The sequence below is a fragment of the Hypanus sabinus genome, chromosome 17 (assembly GCF_030144855.1).
Source record: "Hypanus sabinus isolate sHypSab1 chromosome 17, sHypSab1.hap1, whole genome shotgun sequence".
In the NCBI taxonomy this organism is placed as follows: Eukaryota; Metazoa; Chordata; class Chondrichthyes; order Myliobatiformes; family Dasyatidae; genus Hypanus; species Hypanus sabinus.
Genome location: NC_082722.1, coordinates 41,045,127 through 41,059,794, shown reverse-complemented (window position 1 = coordinate 41,059,794; position 14,668 = coordinate 41,045,127). Strand labels below are relative to the sequence as shown.

Sequence of the window (14,668 nt, the reverse complement as noted above, 5' to 3'; positions counted from 1 at the left end):
GTGGATCTGCTGCCAGCTGAAAGAATGAAGACTTGAGGCAGAAAGGAACAGTGCACCTCTAAGTCTTGAAAACCGTCACAACTCTTTCAACATCGGTAAAATGACAGGACTCATACCTAAGCATATTTTGGTATTTATGAACAATCAATACACTGAAGAGGAATCATTATTTTCTGTGCTGAATTTAATGGGCAAATATAGTTGACATGGATCTAGTATAAGAGTAGTACAGCATTTAAAGTTAGTTAAGGATTTTCTCATCTGAATATGCTGTGCTATTTAATATGAAACTTGACTAGAATTTCTGGATCATACTAAATGGAGGTTAGATGATGATTGGAAGCACAAGGAAATGTAGGTACCTTTTCTATTTCATGTGTAGCCCTCTCATCGGGCTGCAATGCAAACTTGGCCTGTTAGCTACCTCTGCTAACAGGCACATCACTCAGCAGTGAGAAGGCCACCTTCCATAAACAATATATGTCTAGAGTCGGTATGATTTGGGGTTCAACCAAACAGGAGCATTGTGATGTTCCAATGAAAGAAACCTTGGTTTGAGCAAATGCTGTGCAAATACTGCCGATACACAATTATTGGTCGAAACAAAATAACAGATTGTATACCACATAAAGTTATAAAAATAGTATATTTACTAATTTCAGCTTTTGTCACAGTCCTGGCTGTTAATTCCCCATATTCTCCCAATTCCCTTTGATTGCGACACACCTGATTCTCATCTAAACCTGCAGCATAAATATCTCGGCTTCGCATCCACTCATCGCCAGATTGTTGTTTTAGCCAGTGTGGTCATTCACGTTCCCGGCCGCTTAGGATTATGTATTCTAAGTTTTACTTCAGTACGGAGGTTTACCTGTGTAACTCTGTCTCTCAGTGTCAGGATAAGTATTGCCTGCTGCCTGTCTCTTTTTGCTGTTCAGCTCCACAATGCCCTGTATCAAGTTAAGTTTTGCCTGCCTCCTGCTTTTCTGTTCACCCTCCTGTTTGCTGTTCAGCTCCAGCCACACTCAAGCTCTCATCTGCATCCTAACTCTATCTCCGTGCCAGTGTCCTGAGTTTGGGTTCGCCCATTCTTTGCAACAGCTTTATCAAACAGTTATTAAAGGAGAGAGAAGAAAGAAGAAACAACAAAGATGGAGCTGGTGAAACACTGCTTGCCGTACTGGCAGCAAACAGATCTACTAATTACTTTATTAATCACACTTCTGGATAACAATCACTGTAACTTTCCTCTCAGAGTTGAGCTTTTGAACCACATGTATGACCTGGCATTTTTGCGATGTGAACTGAAGTCTCAAAGGTGCAGGACAGTTGCACATGGCGTGGACGGGCTGAACGGCAGTGGCGGGGCCCGAGCCTGAAAGTGAGGAACAAGCCATTGGTTGGGCATTGCTGGAACAGACTTAGAGCCGATTCAAAGCTGTAGATCTGAGGCAAGGTGGAGGGACCTGGGCCCAGGAGCGAGGAACAAGCAGATGTTTGACCAATTTAAGCACCAGGTTAGATTGGAAAGGCTGAGTATTGGCCAAATCAAGGTGGCGGAGCCCAGGTCTGAGATTAGGGAATGAGTACATATTTGTCCAATTTAACCACAGGACCAGGTCGCAAAGGTCAGACTGTCGGGGCTGGAGGTAAGGTTTAGCTCACTGCTCGGTGTCTCTGTGCTGAACTGAGACTGTGGCCTGCAACTAACACGCTCCTGGACCAGCTGGGGTGATAGATACAGGTGTCATGGCTGTGAACTCACTTTTGTAAACTTCAGTTCTGAATGTTATTTGCTTACTTTTTATTGTTTGCACAATTTGTTCTTTTTTTTGCACTTTGGGCGTTTGACAGTCTTTTTTTATAACGGACTCTATTGGGTTTCTGTTTTTGTTGCTGTCTGTAAGAAGACGAATTCAAGGTTGAATGTATATAGTATACATACTTTGCTGATAAATGTACTTTTGAACTTTCAAGCTGTTTTTGAACTTTGACTCAACAATGGTAAAATTTAGTCGATGTGGAGTTACCAAGGATGGGTGACCCCAGGACAATACAGGCAACTCCCTCACAAACCTCCAGAAAGAAGCTTTGTGTTGGAAAAGTCATTATCCTAAATGTGCTGTCAGGCACATCCACAGCTCTTGGTTGAATTTCTAGAATGACAAGGAGGAACAGGAAGTGAGTGTTTGGAAGAAACAACTTCAGATTGGATAACAATGGAAATAAATTCTGAGCAAAAGCGTATCATACTTTACCTAAAAGCCACAATATTGAACACATAAAGGTAGCTATGCATTGCTTAGAAAACAAGGTAGAAGAACACAGTTAAAGGAGAATGTGCTTAAACAACAAGACAGCATTAAAGGACCCACAAACCACTGAAGGACGAAAGAGCAGTGAAGGCTGAATCACTGGACATACCTAAGATCAAAAGAGTCAGAGTTTAGGGAACAGGTAGGGAAGTGGAGCTGATGCCATGATGAAGACAAACATAATCTTACTGAAAATATGGTGAAGCCTCAAAGCATGTTTCTTACTGCAATTTTTTAATGCAGAATTGTGGCTTTAAGAATTATAATTACAACGACAACAAATTTTTTGAAAATGTTGCTTCCTCAGAATTTTATTTTTGTTTAGGATAGACGGCTTGAAGCTGAACACAAATATAATTTCAAACTACTTTTTATCACGTAGGAAGTTGGAGAAACAAGAAATTAACTTTTCTTGAGTATAATGTGTTTAATTGTATAATGGCACTGACACATTGCAATAGTTGAATGAAGCTAAAAAATGTTTTGTTGGTGATTTTCATTTATACTCAGTGCCCGAGGCTTCTCACTTAAGAGTCCAACAATAATCAGCCAGCGTTGATGGATTACAGTTGCCCTGATAGCCTTTCTCTGTGACCGTAATGTCCTGGTGAAAACTTACCCCATGCTCGTTACTGACAGTGTGAAGATTTGCAGGGAAGAAGTCTAAATGGGAATGTAGAAAATTAATCTTTAGTGACATGTTGCACTTCATTGTTTTGTATGCTTGAAGCATGTTGACACCAGCTGCACATAATCTGGAGCTCCGTAGTTTTCAACAACATCCTTGAATGCCTTCTATGCGATTTTCTCCGGCCCCACTTGAAATTATTTGAATTTCCTGTCATTGATGACCTGTTTGATTTGTGGACCAACAAAATGCCTTCCTTAAACTTGGCACCAGTTATTGTGATTTGAATTATGAATTGAAATAACAAATATAGGTGATTTCAAAATAAGTGGAGCGTGATAGGGAAATTTCACGGTGACGTTCATGATCAGCAGCCCAAAAGCTGTAAGATACACCTAAAAGTATTCAGGAAGCAAAAACTTTGTTGTCCAGTGTTATTTCCCATGAACAATTTTTCCAAATAAAAACTTTGATGGAGAGATCAGTGAGGTCTCTTAAGGCACAAGGACACACTGTCATGAGCCATTTTGTCTGATCTGTTCTTGTATCCTTGCACTGGCTCAGAGTGAATGTCTATTTTATTTTGTGCAACAGTTCATGTTAAGTGAGTAAACAGATTCTGATTTTTTCTTTCCCTGAATTTGTTTGAATTTTGACTCATTTTAAAAATCTCACACTGTGCCATAATTACTACTTCATGTGTTCCCTCATCCTAAAAGATTTACTTCAGATGTCATAAGGCCATAAGATATGGGAGCAGAACTAGGCCATTCAGCCCATCAAGTCTGCTCTGCCATTCAATCATGGGCTGATCTAATTCTTCCAGTCATCCCCACTTGCTTGCCTTTTCCCCATACCCTTTCATGCCCTGGCTAATCAAGAACCTATCTCTTCTATAAATGCACCCAAATGCCACTTGTAGCTACAAATTCTGTAGATTTACCACCCTCTGACTTGTAGTTTCTTCACATCTCTGTTCTAAATGGATGTCCTTCAATCCTGAAGTTGTACCCTCTTGTCCTAGACTCCCCTACCATGGGAAATAACTTTGCCATACCTAATCTGTTCAGGCCTTTTAACATTCCGAATGTTTCTATGAGATTCACCCTCTTGAACTCCAGGGAATACAGCCCAAGAGCTGCCAGATGTTCCTCATTCATTCCTGGAATCAATCCCATGAATCTTCTCTGAACCCTCTCCAATATCAGTATATCCTTTCTAAAATAAGAAGGCCCACAATACTCCAAGTGTGGTCTCACGAGTGCCTTATAGGGCCTCAATATCACATCCCTGCTCTTATATTCTTTACCTCTAGAAATGAATGCCAAAATTGCATTCACCTTCTTCACCACTGATTCAGCCTGGAGGGTAACCTTTAGGTATCCTGCACAAGGACTCCTAAGTCCCTTTGCATCACTGCATTTTGAATTTTCTCCCCATCTAAATAATAGTCTGCTTGTTTATTCCTTCCACCAAAATGCATGACCATACACTTTCATTTGCCATTTCATTTGCCATTTCTTTGCCCATTCCCCTAAACTATCTAAGTTTCTCTGCAGGTTCTCTGTTTCCTCAATACTACCCTCGCCACCACCTACCTTTGTATCATTGGCAAATTTAGCCACAAATCCATTAGTCCCATAGACCAAATCACCGACATACATCATAAAAAGCAGCAGTCCCAACTCGACCCCTGTGGAACTCCACTGGTAACCGAAAGCCAGCCAGAATAGGATCTCTTTATTCCCACTCTCCGTTTTCTGCTAATCAGCCAATGCTCCACCCATGCTAGTAACTTCCCTGTAGTTCCATGGACTCTTATCTTGCTAAGCAGACTCATGTGCAGCACCTTGTCAAAGGCCTTCTGAAAATCCCAGTACACCACATCTACTGCATCTCCTTTGTCTACCCTGCTTGTAATTTCCTCAAAGAATTGCAGTAAGTTAGTCAGGCAGGATTTTCCTTTCAGGAAACCATGCTGGCTTTGGCCTATCTTGTCATTTGCCTCCAGGTATTCCATAATCTCATCCCTAAATATCAATTCCAACAACTTTCCAACCACTGATGTCAGGCTAACAGGTCTATGGTTTCCTTTCTGCTGCCTCCCACCCTTCTTAAATAGAAGAGTAGCATTTTCAATTTTCCAGTCATCCAGTACAATGCCACAATCTATCGATTCTTGAAAGATAATGTTTGGGTTGTAATATGTAATAAAAATATTAACTTTCAAAAAAATTTATTGCATAATTGAAGTTTATATTTCACCCACTACCTTAATCTCATCTATGTTTTCATCCTTAATCTATATCTCTGTAAAATATTTCAAAAATTAGTTTAAAAATATGCTTTGGTTGACTGGATTGCTGTCTACGAGAGCTCTTCAATATGACTGGCTGTTAGGCATGGTTGCTGCTGGATGCCTGGATCTTCTGAACTCCACCTTTGGAGTGACCATTGATGGAAAAGTAGAAAGCCATGCTATAAGTTTTGCTGTGTCTTCCTGGGATGTCTCCTTTGAGATCAGATGTGAGAGCCACTGATTGCGATTATGTTGAAACACATGACAGATGTTGTTTACAAAAAATAACTGAGGGATAGATTGGGAACGATGAGCATTGCCACAATTTGCTGTTAAACTGCCGGTGATGAAGAGGAATATTATCTTTTTCCTCCTGAAGTCTTTTCCTGACTACAAATTATTTGCTAGTTGCTCCCAAGCCTTAACACAGTTATCAGGAAATGCAGAAAGTAGGTCAGGGGCACGTTGATTAATATTCCCTCCATTCTCCTACAAAAGGAGGGTGTCTTAAAAGGAAACTAGACTAAATTGAGGTGACATGATTTTTTTAAAAACCATTCCTCTTTATTGACAGAACTGAGATTGGTTTGAAAATATTGACTTGAGTACCTTAGCAGATGAAAATTTTCAGAAAGAGGTAAAAATAGCTTAACTACTAAAGACAAATTTGGAAGTAACCTTTCCAAAGAATGATGAGTTAGTTTCTCTCTGCACCTAGTGGTTCGTCGGGTGATGGCCTTGCCATTTCTTTAGCATTTGTCTGTTTTATTACAAGGCCAAGTTGCTAGGTCAATGCTCAACCCATGGTTGGAAAGCATGAAAGGAGCCTGCCGGATTTGAACCCAGGATCACTCGCCCCATACTCTGGTGTGGATGCCCTATACCACAGGCCGGCTAAAAGAAAGATGAGGCTAACAACATTTCTAAAATGCAAGCTACACTGATTGCTCTAGTATAGCTAAATATTACATCCCATTATTACCAATGTCATTGATTTTAAATGAAATGGTTTCATTGGTATGCCTACACGAATGCGTTACCCTTCATATAATAATTGGCATTTAACAACCAAACACTGCTCCCATCACATCATACAATCACTGACCTTCTGCTCCACTTTCTTTCATTTTATGTGCTATAAGTACAAAACAGTAGTGAACATAGATTGCACAGTTCGCGATTTTAAAATTTCCACCAAAACAGCACACAAAATAAAAAAATAGTTTGTTGCCAACTTAGTAACTATCAGAAGGATTTAAGTTAATATTATAATAACCTTTTCCTTTTGAAATTGAAACAAAAGCTTGCAAGAAGATACCTAATATCAAAGGTAGTAACAATATAAAGCTGACCTTGGATTTTCTGACAAAATCCTTCACTTCTGTTTTGTGTGCCATTTGTCCTGAAAATACAAGTTTCGTGTAATAGCTTATCATTACTGGATACAGCCAAGGGGAGAAAGCTTGATCATTTTTTTTTTAAAGATTGGCAATGCCTTCATACCATGGAACAAAATATTGTCTTATTTTGTACTATAATACTCACAGGGGAAATTTTTGTTTATTGGTTATATGTCACTATAAATCACGAAAGATCCTTCTGTTTTTGGATGTAATGTTTACCATCAAATGAAAGGATACACGATTTAGGCTTTTTATACCCCTGCATTTACCGGTGACTCTTCTTACCCAGAGGACAGAGAATTCAGAGTCTTCTCATCAGCCTGAACACCCCTGAGACTTCCTCCATTGGATTCCCGGACATCTTGTGCAATATGAGAGACACACATCCACACAGATATTCAATCTCCATGAAGACTGATTACTCACTCTTCATGGTCACACCTCACATCTATGAACTCCACAAGTAACTCAGAGAGCAGACTGAGCAGTGCAGAGTCTCATAGTTCTCTGGATTGCCTAAATCTACGGGGAATAAGCACACCCTAAATACTTCGAAAAATTTGGAAGTGACCATTGTGACATCAATGATGGCCTTTTTGCTAATTGCAAAATATGCATAAATGAAGTAAATGGAAACATGCAAAATGAATGCAGATAAATCAAAAAAGATAAATAATTGTGTTTAAAACAATATCTTATCAACATCTACAGATATCAGAAAAAAATCAGCTTATGAAGTGCTTGGAAATAATAATCGTGTCACACATATCTTGCATTGAAGCAGAGAGCACACTGAGAGTTAATGTGTCTATGGCCACAACCATTGTCAGTCTGAAAGATGACTAATTACCTATCCATCCACACTCCATATGAAACAAGATGAATATACATTTTAATTAGAAGCAAATAATGAGTAATGTTAAGGCTATAGTCTGGAGATTCATAATATTCCACACTTGGTACAATTCATAGTATTATTCGGATGGTGTCAGAGAGATTTTGCAATATTCTTTATAAAAAGTACATGGTAAGAAGTAATATGCTAATATAATCACCTAATATTGGACCAACAGGTATTGAAATGTTTCTGCCCTGGACTTATCATCTGTCTGCACATACAGGTAGCAAATAGGATTTAATACAAAAAAGTCACATTACATACAAAAGATTTAGAAATGACAATCTGATCATAGATATGAGTAAGCAGTGAAACAGTTTTTTTTAAAACAGAGTAGAAGCTATTTCAGAACTGATACATTGACTTGCTTGGTGTTTGATGTATAGGTGGTAACCCAGATACACTGACGTGCAGTAATGATCTGTCACAAAACATCCTAATATGGATCATAAAGAAGTGTTGTGCTTCACTGGGGAATTCAGCATGCTGTCAGTTGGAAAATAACAGTTAATGTTGAATATGACAAGTGTTAAACTTAATCATTATGTTCTATTTCTCGGAAGAAAGAACAATAGCTATGGGATTAGCCTAGGGACAACACATAATTAAAATTGTCAGAAAAGTCAGTCTTCAGCTGTTTGAAAAACCCTCTTTGAGATGAAATGGTAATCTGAGGTCCAGTTACCCATTTCAGTGGCTCTGATGGGTGTAAATGATTAATTGAAAACATCAGAAAAGAACTGGTGGCTTTCTTGCTGCATTGACTAAATTCCCTTCCTTAGTCAACAAAATTAAAGCTAGAGTAACTGATGATTAATTTTTGGATTGTTTTCGGGTGTAATCTTGCTGCTGCTGTAATACACTCAATGGCCACTTTATTAGGTACCTCTTGTGCCAAATAATGTGGCCACTGAGTGTATGTTTGTGATCTTCTGCTGCTGAAGCCCATCCACTTTAACGCTCGAAGCGATGTGCATCCAGAGATGCTCCTCTGCACACCACTGCTGTAACTCATTACTATTTGAATTACTGTCACCTTCCTGTCTGCTTGAACCAGTCAGGCTGTCTTCTCTGAGCAGGTATATAGGTGTTCCTAATAAAGTGGCCACTGGGTCTATTTCCCTGCATAACGAGCACTGCACGCTAAGCTACAATTGTCAGTAAATCCGGTATACATTTATGTTTGTCACAACCATTTTTACGTTCAGTTTCAGGAAAATACTCAGCAGTTATTCACACTGTGCTTTCAATTCAGTTGGCTAAGAGCTGTTCATTCCCCACACATATTGCAGAGTACAGAACAAGGAGATTTGCCGTCCTGATCACAAGGTTTGGAAAACTTGCCAAAGCTTGAAAGGCATGCCTTCAGCTGATAGAAAAAGGCAGTAATCATCATTATAAGCAAGTACCATAAATCTTTCATGTTAGTTTAGTCAGGTGGAAGTGCAGTCGAACAGGGTCAGAGAGACAATTTGCCGACAGACGTGAGAAGACCAGAGCAGCAGTGGGAGCGAAAAGGCCAGTGTGGAAGTCGCAGAGGACAGTGAGTCTGACACGTGGGAGAGCTCTGTCTGGCAGGAGGAGTTGAACGGCTGGTCTGCACTGTAGTCTGGCAGTGAGTGGACAGGGAATCCATTTGGTAGACTGATGTACTGTTCTTGTGAAACATAGTTTGGAAAGACTAACCAATATACACACTGCTTTGTAACTCATATAATCTATAACTTATAAATCACCTCAAGCTTTTGGCCGCTTCAAAAACAAATCCTGGAAAATCAACTTCTACATTGGATTTTACAGTAATTGCCTAACTGAAACCAATTGGATCTAGAAATTCATTCACTGAAACTACTCAAAAACCTGACTAGCTGAAAATGGCATTACTCTTTTTCAAGCCTGAGGATAAAAAAAAAATGAATCTTACATGATCTGCTCTATTTGCTCTACCTAAGCAGCTGCCTTTGCTCAGCTGGATGGGGCAAGTGGTGCAGATTTACTCTGTCTGACTAACATGATATTTGCAATGTTCATTTGCATTTCATCTTCGCACTGGTAATGAGTGCAAACATGAAATCTCATCATACAGGTTAAACAGTCACCAAAGAGAAAAGCACCACAAGATTATTAATAACTCATCAGGCATTGAACAGTAATTTCCCCAGGGTTTTTCCTGAACATGCTGCTATAACTTGAGCTAAATATCTATGGAAATGCTGTTTCCAGTAATTTTTGACATGGGTTGAGCTGTTCACTGGGGGATCACTAGCAATGCCTCTCATGAAGACAACAGAAATGATATGAAACACAGACATTGTGGATGACAAATTAAAATATTTATATGAAGATTTGCAAAAGCCTCTAGAGGACCATGGGATGAACACTTACTGGCCACTTTATTAGGTAGAGTTGGACACCTGTAAATATCCCATCAGCCAATCACCTGGCAGCAACTGAATGCGTAAAAGCGTGCAGACATGGTCAAGAGGTTCAGTTGTTGTTCAGACCAAATATCAGAACAGGGAAGAAACGTGATCCAAGTTACTCTGTCCGTGAAATGATTGTTGGTGCCTGAAGGGGTGGTTTGGGTAGCTCAGAAGCTACCAATTTCCTGCGAATTTCACACACAAGCATCTACACTACATAGAGAATGGTGTGAGAAAACAAAAAAACACCCAGTTTTGTGGCTCAAAACACTTTGTTATTGAAAGAGGTCGGAGGAGAATGGCCAGACTGATTCAAGCTAACAGGAAGGTAACGATCACTCAAAAAGCCACGTGTTACAACAGTAGTGTGCAGAACATCTCTGAATGCACAATGCGTCAAACCTTGAAGTGGATGGACTTCAGCAGCAGATCACAAACATACACTCAGCGGCAAATTTATTAGGCACGAAGAACCTACTAAAATGGCCACAGAGTATATTACGGCAGCAGGAAGATTACACACAAAAACAATCCTCTAAATGACCCATCAGTTACTCTGGTGTTATTGTTCTTGACTAAGCTGACAGAAGGGAGACAGTAACTCAGATAACCACATGTTAAAACAAAGGTGTGCAGGAGAGCATCTCTGAATGCATAAAACATCAAATCTTGAAGTGGATGGGCTACAGCAGCAACATACTGTGCCTCTAAAAAGTATTCACCCCCCACTTGGAAGTTTTCATGTTTTATTGTTTTACAGCATTGAATCACAGTAGATTTAATTTAGCTTCTTTTGACACTGTTCAATAGAAAAAGACTCTTTTGTGTCCAAAGTGAAGAAAAGAACTCTACAAAGTGATCTAAATTAATTACAAATATAAACCACAAAATAATAGATTGCAGAAGTATTCACCCCCTTTAATATGACACGCCAAATCATCTCTGGTGCAGTCAAATGATTTTAGAAGTCACATAATTAGTTAAATAGAGATCACTGCTGTGCAGTCAAGGTGTTTCAATTTATTGCAGTAAAAATACACTTGTATCTGGAAGGTCCAACGGCTGGTGAGTCAGTATCCTGGCAAAAACCACACCAGGAAAATTTCCAAGTCACTGAATATTCCTTGGCGTACAGTTAAATCAATAATCAAGAAATGGAAAGAATATGGTACAACTGTAAATCTGCATAGAGCAGGCCATACCCAAAAACTGAGAGACCGTACAAGAAGGGGACTAGTGAAGGAAGCCACCAAGAGACCCATGACAACTCTGGAGGAATTACAAGCTTCAATGGCTGAGGTGGGAAAGACGGCACATACAACAACTGTTGCCTGGGTACATAATCAGTCATAGCTTTATGGGAGAGTGGCAAAGAGAAAGCCACTGTTGAAAAAACTCACATGAAATCTCAGCTGGAACTTGCCAGAAGTCAGCTGTAAGAAAATTTTATGATCTGATGAAACTAAAATTGAGCTTTTTGGCTATCAGAGCAAACGTTATGTTTGATGTATGTTTGATAGAGCTTGAGCAGTTTTGTAAAGAAGAAGGGGGAAAAATTGCAGTATCCAGACGTGCAAAGCTGATAGAGATCTATCAATGCATACTCAAGGCTGTAATTGCTGCCAAAGGTGCATCTACTAAATATTGACTTGAGGAGGGTGAGTAATTATGCAATCAATTATTTAGAGTTTCATAATTATAATAAATTTATATCAATTTGTAGAAACTTAATTTCATCAGACACAAAAGAATCTTTTCTGTTGATCAGTTTCAAAAAAGCCAAATAAATGTTCAAACAAATTCAATGTTATAAAACATGAACATTCCCAAGTGGGGTAAATACTTTTTATAGCGATAGTATACTCAGGAGGAGTACAGGAGGCACATAGTAACATAGCCACTAGTTTATTTAAGTGGTGTGAATTGGAAGAGAGTGGATTGACCTAAGTAAAGTTTGAACAGAGTGTTTATAATAATTGGTGGAAAGAACTGATGGCCTTGATCCAGTTGCCAAGAACCTGCTCAGAGTAATAATGGCAATTGACAATCTGCTTCAAGCAACAACTACACCACCAATTAGAAACAGGCACCTCTCTCAGAGCAGTTTCAGACTTTGATACTTGCAATTCCAATGCATGCAACTTCCGTACGAATTTTCCATGGATTTGAGGCAGAAGGAAAACAGAGGAAATCGTGTCAAAGTACACAACGTATGTTTATTATCATAACTCTTGAGAGAAGGCATTTTGGATTGGATCATGTGACAATCAGAATAGTTCGTGTCCATGTGCTCTGTGGACAATACAATAAGATGGCAAGTTGGTGATATTCACTGAAAGATTGTGGGAACATTGAGTTATATTAGTAGTCTGGCAACCCAAAATCTGGACTACTGATCCAAAGATCTGAGTTTGAATGCTACCACGTAAGTTAGGCTATTCAATATATGGAGTTAAATACATCTGGAACAAAATCCTGATCAGCTGTTTTAACAAGGTAACCACAAACACCAGATCATTGTAAAAATCACATCTTGACTTTAGAAGATTCTTTCTGACTAAATCTAAAGGTTAGAGCTCCATCAACCTGTTAGCTGATACCATAGTAATGACTAATAGACAGAGATCTTCACAGACATTTTCAACAGTTCACTCATCCAGACTGCTATCCCAACATGCTTCAAATTCCTGTACAAAAGAACTTTATGCCTTCAGAACTAAATGACTACCGTCCAGTGGCACTGGCGCCAGACATGGTGAAGTGATTTGAATGGCTGCTGACAGCACATATGAAGAACTCAGTTCCTGCACATTGAACGCTCACCAGAATGCTTACCAACTGAAATGCTCAATGATAGATTCACTATCATTCACTTGGCACTGACACACCTAAAAAGCAAGGGCCTTTGTGTCAGAATACTGTTTCTGGGTTTTATTTTAGCCTTCCACACTATTGTCCCACAGATCTTGGTGAACAAGCTTCTACTCCTCAGTCTAATACACCACAGTTCAACTGGGAATTGGACTTCCTAATGAACCAACCTTTTGAAAGACAGGATGCACAACTGCACCTCCCTCCTCATCATCCTCACCATGGATGCCCCACAGGGCTGAATGCTGAGCCCACTGCTGTATACTCTGCTTCCCCATGACTGCATGGCCAAACACCTGAGCCAGAAGGATTGTGTGCTGCCCGGGGCTTCGCTGATCAGCTGAGGAGCCAGCTGGACAGCTTGCTAAGAGACCGTGCCTAAGAGCAGGCTACTCTTCCCAATAAGCTGCAATTGACCATCTCAGGCAATTCACTCCTCCTTAAAATGTTGATTTTACGTGATTCTGGGCCCTATGCATGTGAATGACTTTTAACTGTTTCCTCACTTGAGGTGTTTAGAGATGGTCAAAATAGTCAGTGTCACCAACATCTACGTACCTTGAAGATGAAGATTAAAATATCGATCCTTGATACCAAGAAAAATAAAAAAAATCTTAACCCCCTCGTAATATGCCAAAATATAATTTAATTTCCTATCATAAAGCTAAAAACTGCCTGCACAGAAAATGCTGTTAACATTTGACATTTCAAAGAAATGATGTTTCAGATCATATTACTACTGTTTTCTAAGCTGGAGTAACTTCCAATTTGAATGCTAACTCTCACTCCAATGCTGACTCCACTGATGCTGTCTGACGTGCTGAGTATTTCACCACGTTCCATTTTTATTTATTTTTTCATATCTTATGATCAGAGTCTAAAGGATCATTTCTGTCCTGTGGACTTAGATTTGCCAAGTTTTTATTCTTCATTGGTATTCTAGAGGGTTTACTAGATTTATTAGAGCTGTTGGGAGTGGATTAAGCTAACATGGCAGGGGGATGGGAACCAGTACAAAGGAGCTGAGGATGAGCCAGCAGGTTTACAAGTAGATAAAGGATGTAACGTGAATGTAAGGTAGGACAAGCCAGTGACTGGTTACAAGTGCAGACAGAGCAAAGAGTTAAGTTGTACCGCAAAGCGAAAATTCAAAGGGATGAAGAATGCAGGTCTGAAGGTACTATATTTAAATGTACGTAGCATTCAGAATAAGGTGGACGAACTCGAGGTGCAACTAGAGATTGATCGATATAACATGGGCATCACTGAGTCATGGCTGAAAGAAGGTCATAGTTGGGAGCTTAACATCAAATGACATACTTTGTATCAAATCGACAAGCAGGAAGACATAGGTGGTGGTGTGACACTGTTGGTAAGAGATGGAACTGCATCTTCAGAAAGAGGATTCAGGAGCTTATTGTAAAGGAACCCTTCGGAGACAGTGATCATAATGTGATTGAATTCATACTGCAATTCAACAGTACAAATCACATGTGTAAGTATTGCAAAGGAATAAAGAGAATTATGCAGACAAGTGAGACAAGCTTGCCCAGGTGGACTGGAGGAGGATACTGGTGGGGATGATGGCAGAACAGAGATGGCTGAAGCTTCTGGGAATAGTTCACAAGGCGCAGCACAGAGGTGTCCCATAGAAGAATAAGTTCTCAAATGGCAGGACCAGACATCCATGTCTGACAAGGGAAGCTTGGGACTGCATTAAAGCCAAGTGAAGGGCATATAATGTAGCAAAAATGAGTGGGAAGCTTTTAAAATCCAACAAAAGGCAACTAAAAAGCTATAAGAAGGGAAAAGATTAAATATGAGGGCAAAC

General features: G+C 39.6%; 1 protein-coding gene across 1 annotated transcript in view; it reads right to left on the bottom strand.

Moving 5' to 3' along the window:
* Window positions 1-14,668, bottom strand: part of LOC132407188 (uncharacterized) — a 545,618-nt gene that overhangs the window by 8,521 nt on the left and 522,429 nt on the right. The window contains exon 9 of the mRNA XM_059993474.1: window positions 6,595-6,644. Within this exon, the coding sequence (XP_059849457.1) occupies window positions 6,595-6,644 (50 nt within the window). The remainder of the gene's footprint in view (window positions 1-6,594; window positions 6,645-14,668) is intronic.